General features: G+C 39.0%; 1 protein-coding gene across 6 annotated transcripts in view; it reads left to right on the top strand.

Annotated features, from left to right (window-relative positions):
* Positions 1–14,514, top strand: part of TRIP4 (thyroid hormone receptor interactor 4) — a 65,837-nt gene that overhangs the window by 16,242 nt on the left and 35,081 nt on the right. For all 6 annotated transcript variants that reach the window (XR_010404988.1, XR_010404987.1, XM_045899879.3 and 3 more), the window contains 4 exons: positions 526–604; positions 5,021–5,150; positions 7,091–7,306; positions 12,917–13,043. Coding sequence is in view for 4 of the 6 variants with exons in the window: in XM_045899879.3 (XP_045755835.1) it covers positions 526–604; positions 5,021–5,150; positions 7,091–7,306; positions 12,917–13,043 (552 nt within the window). In the remaining 2 variants the exon portion in view is untranslated. The remainder of the gene's footprint in view (positions 1–525; positions 605–5,020; positions 5,151–7,090; positions 7,307–12,916; positions 13,044–14,514) is intronic.

Raw genomic sequence — 14,514 nt, 5'->3', positions numbered from 1 at the left:
CAGGATCATGACCTGAGCCGAAGGCAGTCGCTTAACCAACTGAGCCACCCAGGCGCCCAAAGTTAGACTAATTTTCACTGATGGCACTGTAATTTGCTTTTTCTGGTTCTTTCTAATAAGACATCTGCTTATAACTTCTTTTGTAAGACTTGGATTTCATGATTAGAACTGGAAGTCTTTTTAAAAAACGTGTATTTTTCCCAGTATTCTCAGTGATGGCAAATCTTTGTCCTTTGAAAGTAGGTTAGATTTTTTTTTCTTTTTTTTTTAACTATCAAATCATTCAGGGATACTTCCAGTGAGATAAGTTTTTTCTGTGGTTCATAAAAGAAGGGATGAGTAGAAAGAGACTAGACTCATTTGGATATGTATATTTTTGGTGTATTTGCTTGGATTAAAAAAACACCAACAGTCTCATTATTTTATTGTCGTATCTAATGTGTAATTTGAGGTTACATTTTAGGATATCGAGCAAACAAAATTAATGTAACTTGGATCATGTGTCTTACTCTTATTACTTTATAGGTATGTACTCGTGAAGAACAGGATATTTTACAGCGTGACTCAAACAAGAGCCAGAAACTGCTGAAGAAGCTAATGTCAGGTAGGCAGCAATCTTCTGATTGGATCATCATGGTGGTGGGTACATCTTGTTGTATCTGTGATTGTTTCTTTCTTGTACCCTGCTATGCAAGATGCAGTTTATTCATCCATTTATTCTACAATCATTTATTTTTTTTAAGTTATTAAAACCACCTAACATTGAGCAAAAAACTACTAATAATATTGGATTATAACCCAAAGAATAAAATTAATGTCCTGAATCAAATGAATAAGTTAAATGGGAGAGAAGGGACAGCTCTTTATTATAGAAGAATTCCAATTATTGCCATGAAGGAATGAGGGTTATAGAAAATCGCCATTTAGAATACCACAGTTTTAGTAATTGCCATGAGCAAGATCCACTAATTGATGCTAAAATTGTTGGATGAAAGTTTAGGAATAGGAGATTTGCAAGTTCATGAAAAACCAGGAAAGACTGAAGAATTATCACAGATTAGAGGACGCTAAGGAGACATGACAAGTAACTGCAGTGTGGGATTCTGAATTGGATCCTAGAACAGGAAAATAACGTTAATGGCAAAAATGTTGGAATCCAAATAAAGACTGTAATTTAGTTAATAGTATTGTACTAATGTTAATTTCTTTGGATAATTACACTATGGTTATGTAAGATAAGGTATTAACATTAAAGGAAGCCTACTGAAAGTTATACAGAAGTCTTTTTTTTTTTTTGGCAACTCTTTTCTAAGTCTTATATAGTTGAAAAACACATGGTAAAAATAGTTAAGGATGGGGCACCTGGCTGGCTCATTTGGTGGAGCATGCGACTCTTGATCTCAGAGTTGTGAGTTTGAGCCCCATGTTGGGTGTAGAGATTACTTAAATAAAAACTTAAAAATAAGATTTTATTTTTAAAAAAATTTTTTTAATTTTATTTACTTATTTATTTATTTTACAGATTTTATTTGAGAGAGAAAGAGCAGGCGTGGGTGGAGGGGGCAGAGGAAGAGGGAGAAGCAGGCTCCCCTCTGAGCAGGGAGCCCCATGCGGAGCTCAAACCCACGAACCTGAGATATTAACTGACGACTGAGCCACCCAGGTGCCCCCATGGTTTTTCTTTTTTTTATAAAGATTGATTGATTGGTATTATAAAGTAGTGATCATAGTGTGTATAGAACTTTATGTTTTCCGGAGCACCTGGGTGGCTCAGTCGTTAAGTGTCTGCCTTTGGCTCAGGTCATGATCACAGAGTTCTGGGATCGAGCTCCGCATTGGGCTCCCTGCTCAGTGGGGAGCCTGCTTCTCCCTCTCCCACTCCCCCTGCTTGTGTTCCCTCTCTTGCTGTGTCTCTCTGTCAAATAAGTAAATAAAATCTTCAAAAAAAAAAAAAAGAACTTTATGTTTTCCTTTTTTTCAATTGGTATTTTACAATTAGTTTCTATGTTGCTATCTATTCTTCATATTTCTTGTTTTTAGTGGCTAAGAATAGTCTGTTAACTTGAATTATTGTAATTTGATCACCTACTTTTCAGTTACTGGATATTTTGACTCTTAAATCTTTCAGTTTATTTCCCTGTGATAAATTCTTAGGAATCAGATTATTGAGTCAAAGAATATGATTTTTTTTTTTTTAAAGTAGTCTCTACACCCTACGTGAGAGGCTTGAACTCAAAACCCTGAGATCAGGAGTTGCATGTTTCACTGACTGAGCCAGGCAGGTGCCACAAAGAATATGATTCTTTAGGGGCACCTGGGTGGCTCAGTCTGTTAGGTGTCTAATTCTTGATTTTGGCTTAGGTCATGATCTCAGGTTTGTGAGACCGAGCCCTGCAATAGGCTCCGCACTGGACATGGAGCCTGCTTAAGATTTTCTCACTCTCCCTCTGCCTTTCCCCCCTCTCTCTCCCTCTCTTAAAAAAAAAAAAAAAAAGGATTTTTAAATTTATTTTTATTCTTTTAACAATATGATTTAAAAAATTGAAGTGTAATTGACATACAATTTAATATTAGTTTCAGGTGTACAACATAGTGATTGACAATTGTGTATGTTGTGAGGTGCTCACCACAAGTGTAGTTACTACCATCCATCACCATATGATGCTATTAAAATACCATTGACTAGGGGTGCCTGGGTAGCTTAGTCGGTTGGGCGTGTGCCTTCAGCTCAGGTCATGATCCCAGAGTTCCAGGATCGAGTCCTGCATTGGGCTCCCTGCTCAGCGGGGAGTCTCCTTCTTCATCTGCCCCTCACCCCACTCGTGCTCTCTCTCTGTCAAATAAATAAATAGAATCTTAAAAAAAAAAAGAATTAAAAAAATACCATTGACTATATTCCCTGTGCTGTACCTTTTATCCCTGTGACTTAATCATTACATAAGTGGAAACCGTTACCTCCCCACTCCCCTTCATCCCTTTTTGCCCATCTCCCCCTTTCCACCACCCCCCCCGGCAACCACCAGTTTTTCTCTGTATCTATGGGTCTGTTTCTGCTTTAGCTTGTTTTGTTTTGTTTTTTAGATTCCACATATAAGTGAAATCATATGGTATTTGTCTTTAATATGATCATTTTTGACACTGAAAATGTATTTGCCATATTACTTTACTAAAATATACCAATCTGTAACAGGATAGTGACTAGAACCTGTCACTTGAATTTTGACATTTCAAATATTTTTTTCTCTATACTTAAAAATTTTTTTATTGAAGGGGCACCGAGGTGGCTCAGATGGTTGGGCGTCGGCCTTCTGCTCAGATCATGATCTCCAGGTCCTGGGATTGAGCCCCATGTCGGGTTCCCGGCTCAGCTGGGAGCCTGCTTCTCCCTCTCCCTCTGCCTCTTCCCTTGCATGTGCTCTCTGTGTGTGTCTCTCTCTCAAATGAATAAATAAAATCTTTTAAAAAATTTTTTATTGAAGAAGCTGAACATGTCTCCCTATCTTTTCAGTTAGGATTTAAGATCATTATTATAAGAAAAGTTAGTTCTAAGTGTTTTTCTTATATTCAGAACACAAGAATCTCTCTCTCTAATCTTAAAAGAGAGGCTTTTTTTTTTTCCCCAAAGATTTTATTTATTTATTTGAGAGAGAGAGAGAATGAGAGAAAGAGAGCATGAGAGGGAGGAGGGTCAGAGGGAGAAGCAGACTCCCTGCTGAGCAGGGAGCCCGATGCGGGACTCGATCCCGGGACTCCAGGATCATGACCTGAGCCGAAGGCAGTTGCTTAACCAACTGAGCCACCCAGGAGCCCCGAGGCTTTTTTTTTTTTTTTAAGGATTTTATTTATGTATTTATTTGACAGAGAGAGACACAGTGAGAGAGGGAACACAAGCAGGCGGAGTGGGGGAGGGAGAAGCAGGCTTCCCTCAGAGCAGGGAGCCCGATACGGGGCTTGATCCCAGGACCCTGGGATCATGACCTAAGCCAAAGGCAGACACTTAACGACTGAACCACCCAGGCACCCCTTAAAAGAGAGTTTTGACAGGACTTTGAACAGGCCTGGAGTTTGAATAAGAGAAAGGTTAGCCTTCAGTATTGCCTTGTTTTCCTAACACATCTTGGGTCTTTGTTTTTTCATAATTTATGACTCTCTTTTCTGGGATATATAGGTTTTTGGTTTGCTGTCACACAGGAGATGACACATGGTCCAAGGAATGAATGTGGGCTCGTTAGACCTAAATTTAAATTTTGTTTCCATCTTCTAATTTCTACCTGAGTGACTCAATAAGTTTATTATTGTCTCTGAACTTCTTTACAGAAAAAGAAACTGTCTTACACAGTTATTGGGAGAATTAAATAATGTAATATATTAAGTGCCTTAGCATCTAATAAGTTTTCAGTATTCATTTCTGTCCCTTTCCTGCAATTTCTACTCTTTTTTCTTCCATTAATTTTTAGTTTTGCTATGTGAAAGTATGTTTAAAGGCCATAGTCAGCCCTATTCAATAAAGCTTTTCTTTTCTTTCTTTTTTTTTTTTAAGATTTTATTTACTTGACAAAGAGAGAGACAGTGAGAGAGGGAATACAAGCAGGGGGAGTGGGAGAGGGAGAAGCAGGCTTCCCCATGGAGCAGGGAGCCCAACACAGGGCTTGATCCCAGGACCCTGGGATCATGACCTGAGCCAAAGGCAGACGCTTAATGACTGAGCCACCCAGGCACCCCTCAATAAAGCTTTTCATTTATAATGCATTTTTCTATTGTTTAACAGTTTGGTACCCTTAGTGATCCAAATTTCCATATGGGAAGAAATAGATCCTAATGTATACTGAGAACCAATTCTGTGTCAAGCGATGCTTCATGCTTGATAAGTAAAGCTTGGCCTGTGTATTTGTTTTTCATTGAAGTGAAAACTGTCAGCCATCTGGAGCAGAGCCAGATCTTCTGTTACTGTGTTCTTCACTGCCCAGTGAAAAAACTATATTATAGGCTGACACCATTTGGTTTCCTTATTGAATTTCAGGGACGGAGAATTCTGGAAAAGTGGACATCTCTACCAAGGACCTTCTTCCTCATCAAGAATTGCGAATTAAGTCTGGTCTGGAGAAGGCTATTAAGCATAAAGACAAACTGTTAGAATTTGACAGAACTAGGTATGATGTGGGTTAGAATAACAAGTGCTAAGCAATAGACTGGTCCACAAATTCTGGCCATTAAAACATTTATTCTGGCATTTGATACCTTTCTAGGGTGGAGTATGAAAGATTCACAGCAAAAGAAGTGTTCCACTGTGTACGAGACCTACATCTTGTTTTTGAATTCATGTTTGAATAAGATAGGCTCTCACCAAGAGGATCTTACCCTGCAACATTTTTTTGATTTTTGGCAGATGCTACTATACCCCTCGAAAGTTGATTTGGGTTGACAGAATTCCCCAGTTGTTCCACTTGCAGCCATTCATTCCGTCAGTCCGCATATGTGAGAGTGCCTACCCGGTGCAGACTGCTATGCTGGGCTCTGGAGGGTCTGTAAGAAATTGCCTCTGGGAGAGTATAGGTAGTGGTATATCATGGGAAGGTATCATTTACCCTTCCTTCCCTTTGACACTAAATTTGTTTTCTGATTTAATGATTAATATATTAAAATGTCTGTAAATTGGCTTTTACATTCCTATATGTTTGTCATTTAGCCTATCGACTTCTGTTTAGGAGACAGTTTTATTGGTTTGTTAATTCCATTTTTTATTTCTTTCATATTTTTCTTCTTTTGGACAAAATATGTATTGAGAGCCAGTTAGTGGTAAAAATGTTTAAATAGGACTTGTACACTCATTTTTCAAATGGCTGTGTGAGAATCTGTGAGGGTCCTTGGAGAACCCTGAATCTTTTACTTATTTTAACTGACTTGGGAGTCTATTCCTGGCATTATAACCCTTTGGTTAGACATGCTTCCTCCTTCCAAACCATTTTCTATAAATCTAAGTATAACTTTGAAAGCTATTTCTTGAGTAAGCCCATCACAAGGTTTGTAACTCATATTTACTCTTAATCCTTTAAATAGCACTTTTGTCCCTACTCAGTAAAATTTTATCATTAGAAATAGAATTGGCAGTGGAGTACATTTCTTGGTAAACGGAGACTAGAAAAGTGTCTCTCCCTACTGATAATTGCCCCCTTTTCTTGTGTGTTCCAAGGTACCAGTTTCATTATTTAGGTTCACATGTAGGACCAGTTTTCTCCTGAGCCCTCTGAAACCTCCCACTCTGTCTGCTTTAAAACTTGTATAATTCCAGCGTCCTGAAAAATTGTAATCAATATATGAATCTAATTTCAGTATTTCCCTATGCCTGTGTATACCACTAATTTTCATTATGCACAAAGTCAGTTGTGACTGGATTTGTGCATTTCAAGTAGTCACTTAACTTCTTTGAGCCCCAGGTTCATTATCTATAGAATGAGAGCGTTGGGTCATCAAAATTCCTTCTGGTTCTCAGTTTCTTTGTCGGTATGATCTTAGGAATAGGCCTGATTGTCATATCTTGGAATTTGACAAGTGTTTTAGTGTTTTAGTGAGGGACTGAAGATAGGTTTGGAGGGCAGGGGATAGAAACTGGCTTATAGTAGTAGAGTAGTAGGATGTCCTAAGAGTAAGTCAGAGGACTTTAACAGTCTAGGATAGAACTCCTTAGTTTTTAAGGGAAAGGGCAGCAGTTGGACCTAGCAAGAATAGACTAGGCCCCAGTAGTAGAGGGAGTAGGATATTGAGTAACCTGCCAAGACATGAACTCAGATGCAGCAAAACCTGGTGGAAGCCCAATTATGGCTGGACTAGTAAAAAAAAAAAAAACATGGTAGAAGCATAATGGGTTATGCTGCTGTGTCTTTTTCTGCCTGAGAGTGAGATTAGTTTTAGGAGCTGAACTGAGACTGCAATGGGGATAAGATACATGCAGAAGCTGGGAACCAAGCAGAGCTTGACCTGATTTTGGAACTTTTTCGGGCATCTATATTTAAGGTAATAATCTGAGGATATCAAGTCCTTGTTTTATCAACAGTGACCCAATTGACATGTGTTCTGTTTTTTACCTCCTTAGCATTCGAAGGACCCAAGTCATTGATGATGAGTCAGATTACTTTGCCAGTGATTCTAACCAGTGGTTGTCTAAAATTGAACGGGAGACCCTGCAAAAGCGAGAGGAGGAGCTGAGAGAATTTCGACATATGTCTCGGCTCTCTAAGAAAATCACCATTGACTTTGCAGGCAGGAAGATCGTGGAAGATGAAAATCCACTAGCAGAGTATCACAGCAAGTAAGTGGGCAGCACCAGAAAGGGTTTGGGAGGGGACAGTTTGACTGTAAAGGATTTGCCCCCCTGTCAGGGATCTGTTATTTTGTTTATTTTCTATTTTATTTTATTTTATTTTATTTATTTATTTTTTTTAGATTTTATTTATTTTTTAGAGAGCGAGCGAGAGAGAAACAGCATGAGAAGGGAGAGGGTCAGAGGGAGAAGCAGGCTCCCCGCTGAGCTGGGAGCCCGATGTGGGACTCCATCCCAGGACCCTGGGATCATGACCTGAGCCGAAGGCAGACACTTAACCATCTGAGCCACCCAGGCGCCCTATTTTATTTTATTTTTTAAAAGATTTTATTTATTTGAGAGGAGAGAGAGAGCATGAGCAGGGGGAGGGACGGAAGGAGAGGGAGAAGCAGACTCCCCTGCTGAGCAGGAGCCCGACATGGGGCTCAATCTCAGGACCCTGGGACCATGACCTGAACTGAAGATAGACGCTTAACTGACTGAGCCACCCAGGTGCCCCTATTTTTGTTGATTTTAAAAATATATTCATTTGGAATAGAACTATGTAAGAGTAGCTAAGAAAATTTTGAAAATAAACAGTGAGGGGAACTTGTCTTCTAGATAATTGCTGTAGTTTGATAAACTTTTTAAAACAATGAGGTATAGTTTGGGCATGGGAGAAGATCAATGAAATATAAAGAAATCCAGAAACAAACCTGCATTGTGTGTGCTTGTGTATACACATGTGTAAATTAGTAATTGAAACAGGTAGCATTTCTCTTTTTTTTTATTTAGGGGCGCCTGGGTGGCTCAGTCATTAAGTGTCTGCCTTCGGCTCAGGTCATGATCCTGGGGTTCTGGGATCGAGCCCCGCATCGGGCTCCCTGCTCCGCAGGAAGCCTGTTTCTCCCTCTCCCACTCCCCCTGCTTGTGTTCCCTCTCTCGCTGTGTCTCTCTCTATCAAATAAATAAAAAATCTTTAAAAAAAATTAATAAAAGATTTATTTATTTGAGAGAGCGTGTGTGCGCGAGTAGGGGGAGGGGCAGAGGGACAGGAAGAGGGAGAGAATCTCAAGCAGACTCCCCGCTGAACACTCACAGAGCCTGACATGGGGCTCTATCCCCCGACCCTGAGATCATGACCTGAGCCAAAATCGACAGAGCTACCCAGGCTCTCCTGAAACAGGTAGCATTTCTAGATAGTAAGGAAAGGGTTAAATATATGTTGGGATGATTGGGCACCAACTTGGAAAAAATCTACATTAGATTACCTACCTAGGGGCGCCTGGGTGGCTCAGTTGGTTAAGCGACTGCCTTCGGCTCAGGTCATGATCCTGGAGTCCCAGGATCGAGTCCCGCATCGGGCTCCCCGCTCAGCGGGGAGTCTGCTTCTCCCTCTGGCCCTCCCCCTCTCATGTGCTCTCTCTCTTTCTCAAATAAATAAATAAAATCTTTAAAAAAAAAAGATTACCTACCTAGATTACATACCTCAAACCATACTGTGATAATAAGTTTGACTAAATAGTGAAATATAGAAGAGATAAAAGGATCAGAAAGAAAGAAATATAGGAGAATATAGGTATAATCTTGGTGTAATAAAGCTCTTTCTAAGCAAGATACAAAACCCAGAAATAAAAAAGACAAGACATTTTATTTATTTTATTTAAGATTTTATTTATTTATTTGAGAGAGAGCACAAGCTGGGGGGAGAGGCAGAGGGAGAGGGAGAAGCAGACTAGCGAGAGGGAGAAGCAGACTCACCCTCAGCAGGTAGCCCGATGTAGGGCTTGATCCCAGGACCCTGAGATCATGACCTGAGCCGAAGGCAGCTGCTTAACCAACTGAGCCACCCAGGCACCCCAAGATATTTTTAGTAAAGTAAAAAATACTACCAAATTGAGAGAATATTGTAAACATTTTTAAGTCAAAAGAAGAATATATAATATTTATATAAATATATTATAATATTATTAAATATTTAAATAATAATAATATATATATTATAATTTATATATTTATATTATATATTATATTACAATGATTACATAATTTTTATATTATATTAATAATACTATAATATATATTATATTTATAATATTTATATCTATCTATATCTATGTAAAGACCTGCTACAAACAGCCCGGTAGAAAAATGAGCAAGGTTAAGGACAGTTTACAGGTGAGGAAATACAAATATCCTGTAGACATTTTTTTTAAGTGCTCAACTAGTTAAAAGGGTAATGCAAATTTTAAAAGCTAATGTACCATTTAATTGGCTGAAATAAAAAATACATATATATAAAATATTGCATAATCTGTGAGTGTAAGAAAATGGATATGCTCTTCTACTGTGGATGGGACTATTAAAATGGTACAGCCTCAATGTCAAGAGTGAACCCTAATGTAAAGTATGGATTTTGGGTGATAATGATGTGTCAGTGTAGGTTGATTAATTTTAACAAATGTTAAATGGTTGATAATGGAAGAAACTATGGATGTATGGGGCAAGGAGCATATGAGAAATGCGTGAGCCTTCTGTTTTCCTATGAACTTAAAACTGCTCTAAAAAATAAAGTTTAATGAAAAAATCTCCATCATGGCCAATTTCAAGTTACAAACGTGAAGTCACTGAATGTAGAGTTCAGAGATACGGTATTGGCTCCAGCATAGCAGTGAAAAGAAAGGACAGGATCTCACTCCCTGCTTTCTGTTTTGCAAATGGCATTGGTTTCTCTTCCTCTCTCTCTCTTTCTTTCTTTCTCTCTCTCTCTCTCCCCCCCCATCCCCTCTTTCTCTGCCGCCCCCCCCCCCCCCGCCAAACACACACACACAACTGGATATTGGTAAACATAGTAATGCTTGCCACAAGGTCCAATCCTTGGCCTTCTCTTTCAGATCTGGCAAATCCATCATAGAATTTTCCTAAGCAAAGGTTATTCTCTCCATAAAAGAAATTCTACCACTAACTTCAAAATAATTATTTGTTCTCACCTATTACATACTTGATACATAGATATAAAGAAAAAAATAAAATTATTTTTGGGTGATGTGTTTAGGAACTTTTAATTTTTTTCCCATTAATTTTTATTTTCCAGTTATGAATTTCCTTTATAATAATAAAATTATTTTTATGTTCAATGAAAAACGGTACAGCTTTTTAGAAGTGAAATTGGATAGTATCTCAAACTGTATCTTATTCTATGCATACTTTTTGACTTGTCAACGATAACCAGATAGCAAGATGCTAGTTTCTTCATCCCTTTCTCAACATTTTAAGGAAATATTTGCCTTTCTGATACATGAAAAATGGTGTTTATTTCATCAAAATTTTTATTCACATTTCCTTGCTTTGGTTTTTTGCTGGTAATTCTGAACTTTCTAAAAATATGTTAATTAGCTATTTGTATTCTTTTATAGATTCTAGAGTTGTAGATATACTTCCCATTTGTTATGTCTCAAATCTATTTCCTTCCTTCAGATCCCACTGTCCCCCACCTTATTTTATTTAGACTCACCTCTCCCTTCAAAAATTCTTATTTTTCTTTTCTTTTAGCTTCATGCCTGTGTTTGAAAATTATCCTGAGTTTGGAAATTTCTCCCCCAATCTTTGCCTTTGAAATAATCTACCTACTTGGTACAACACGTGGGATGATAATAGCAATGATTGTAATAACTGTATCATAGTAATAGCTACATCCTTCCATGTTTTGTTCATCATCTTCATAGCTGTTTTAAACCTGCCATTTAGAGTCAAAGCTTCTTGAAGGCAAGAACCTTGTCTTCCACACCTTTTTTCTTCTTACGGCATGCTGGCCTCAGTGTGGGACTGGAACTCACAACTCTGAATTTAAAACCTGAGCTGAGATCAAGAGTCCAATGCTTAACCATCTGAGACACCCAGGCACCCCTCTTTTGTTTTTTTTCTATTTTTTATTTTTTTTAAGTTTTTATTTATTTATTTGACAGACACAGCAAGAAAGGGAACACAAGCAGGGGGAGTGGGAGAGGGAGAAGCAGGCTTCCTGCTGAGCAGGGAGCCCGATGCGGGGCTTGATCCCAGGACCCTGAGATCACGACCTGAGCCGAAGGCAGACACTTGATGACTGAGCCACCTAGGCACCCCTCCTTCACACTTTTAAGTTGCCTTGCATATCAGAGGTTCCTAACAAATATCTCTTTGATTGTATTCAATTAAATTGTATTTAATTGGCCTTTCCTACTGGTAAAAGCTTTTCATTATGTTGTGCCTCATGATTATCATTATCCACAAACATTTGTCAAGCATCTAGCAGGGACATGGAGTACAGCAACAAGTAATGTAGAGGTATCAAGTAGAATAAAATACGGTTCCTGCAGGACCTATAATCTCTTACTAACCAGGAGGATTAGTTCTGTAGTCTTTAAATGAATAACATCACATTCTTTTGTGAGTTTAGAGCCAAAATAAATAACAAACACCATAGGCACAGGATAACATGGGATGTATTCAGTGACTGTTTAAATAGTAGGTGTTATAGGACTTCAGAGAAAGGAGTAAGCACTTTTTTTTTTAAGATTTTATTTTATTTGACAGAGAGAGACACAGTGAGAGAGGGAACACAAGCAGGGGGAGTGGGAGAGGGAGAAGAAAGCAGGCTTCCCGTGGAGCAGGGAGTCCGATGTGGGGCTCAATCCCAGGACTCTGGGATCACAACCCGAGCCAAAGGCAGAAACTTAATGACTGAGCCACCCAGGCGCTCAAGGAGTAAGCACTTTTATGCTGGGACAGTAGAAGGCCTTATTAGAACTTCTGGGCCTTGAAGGAAGGATAGAATCCGGGTCAGCATGGAGGAGTAGAGAGGGACTTCTGAGTGGCAGAGGAGTAATTGAATGTGTTGAGTAAATAGGCTGCTATAGAATACTCTTCTGTGGGTCAGACTATTTCTAGGCATGTTTTCTAATCTTGGCATCTTTAGTGATCTTGTTAAACAGATGAGTGATTGTAGTATGCCCTACCTATTTTCTTTTTTTTGTCGTTGTTGTTTTTTTAAGATTTTTTATTTATTTATTTGACAGAGAGAGACACAGTGAGAGAGGGAACACAAACAGGGGGAGTGAGTGAGGGAGAAGCAGACTTCCTGCCGAGCAGGGAGCCCAATGCGGGGCTCGATCCCAGGACCCTGAGATCATGACCCGAGCCGAAGGCAGACACTTAATGACTGAGCCACCCAGGCTCCCCTATTTTCTTTTTTTTAAGATTTTATTTATTTGATAGAGCACAAGCAGAGGGAGAGAGAGGGAGAAGCAGGCTCCCTGCTGAGCAAGGAGCCTGATGTGGGACTCGATCCCAGGACTCTGGGATCACGACCCAGGTCGAAGACGCTTAACCCAGGACGCTTAACCCAGGCGTCCTGCCCTACCTATTTTCTTAGTGTTCTGGAACTTTCTACTAACTTATATTCCTTAGGGTCCTTGGAGTGAAGAAAAGGAAGTTGGTGATGGGGAGTAGGGAAGATCATCCATGGACCCCTCTTTGAATTTCAAATTTTATCATTGTTGAAGGATTTTATGTTGTGGTAAGTAAGGATATTCTGAGCATATAACATTATCAATTATTGCATCCTTTGTTTTGTTATCACAGACTAGATGAAACAATTCAGGCAATTGCCAATGGAACCTTGAACCAACCACTGACCAAACTGGATAGATCTTCTGATGAGCCTTTGGGAGTTCTGGTGAATCCCAACCTGTACCAGTCCCCTCCCCAGGTTAGTGGACCTTTGCTCTAACTGGTAATAAGAGGAGTTTGGGCCCAGATATTTCTCCTTTCAAGTGTGCCTATTTCATAGGTTTTAGATACCAATCTGCGCTTTCAACACACCCACCACTTATTTTCTGGCTCCAGTTTTTTCCAGTTTTTCCAGCACTTCTAACAATTTGACCTGTATTATCTTCCAAGTATTTCCCAATAGAGGGTTTTTAAAAGTAAGATATTTAGATAGTAATCCCATGGTCCTTTCATTAATGTTCTTTCTCTACCTTTTATAGAAAATGGGTAGTCCCAGGGAATGGTGTTTTAAATTAATACATTCATTGTTGTCATTCATTTTTCCATTGTACATTGAGCATCTGCTATGTGCAAGCATAGTAGTAAGTGATAAACTGTATACTGCTTCTGTCCTCAAAAAACTCACCGGCTAGTAGGGAAAAAGATTACATAAGCAGCTCTAATACTAATAGAAATATAAATAAAGTATGGTGGAAACCCAGAGGAGGGAAACAGTACTTCCAGTTGAGGAGAATAAAAGAGGCTTTTATAGGGAAGCTATATTCATTAGAAGTAAATATCCAAGAAAATGAATATTTGGGGATGGTGGGGGAAAAAACATTCCAAGCAGAATGAACTGTAGGAATAAAGCATGGGTACATGAAAGCATGGCCTGTATATTTATGGAAAAATGAATTTAGCTGCTTAGATAGTACTTATCAAAGGGATTATCCTGAGAAATGGAGTAAGGTTAGGTAAGTAGAACCAAATCACTAAAGAGTGTAAATGTTTAGGAAGTTTTCACATTTTTGTTTTCTAAGTAAATGTGAGCCATAGAGGGTTCTTATGCAAAGAGATGCAATCAGAACAGTGCTTTAGACAGCTTAACTGGAGATATTCATTCAGCTCTTTATACATGCCAGGTTCTAGGAAATTAAAAGGTGTAAAGGCCCAGCTCCTATCTTTAAGGACTTCAGATTTCCTAGAAAGATGTGTTTGGATACAAATAATTTCAATTCCTTAAGATGGTTGCATATAGGGGCGCCTGGGTGGCTCAGTCGTTAAGCGTCTGCCTTCGGCTCAGGTCATGATCCCGGGGTCCTGGGATCGAGCCCTGCATCGGGCTCTCTGCTCCGCGGGAGGCCTGCTTCTCCCTCCCCCACTCCCTCTGCTTGTGTTCCCTCTGTCGCTGTATCTCTCTCTGTCAAATAAATAAATAAAATCTTTAAAAAAAAAAAAAGATGGTTGCATATAACACTATATGTTAATTATACTTCAATTAAAAAAAGGATAATTGCAATGATAGACACATGTTGTGCATAGAGTAGGACTTCAGGAAAGAGTTCGTAAATGCACTAGAGGAGTCACCAAAGAAATGGTGTTTGAGAGAAGACTTAAATTAAGGATGAATAACAATTTCCAATGAGACAGATCTAGGGAGGGGATTCCAGGTAGAAGCTACAACATGTAGC

Source organism: Mirounga angustirostris, unplaced genomic scaffold, assembly GCF_029215605.1.
Source record: "Mirounga angustirostris isolate CCGP_5_RB_7025 unplaced genomic scaffold, mMirAng1.0.hap1 SCAF_9, whole genome shotgun sequence".
Classification (NCBI taxonomy): domain Eukaryota; kingdom Metazoa; phylum Chordata; class Mammalia; order Carnivora; family Phocidae; genus Mirounga; species Mirounga angustirostris.
The sequence above is the reverse complement of the archived record's forward strand: the minus strand, read 5'-3'. Positions and strand labels throughout refer to the sequence as shown.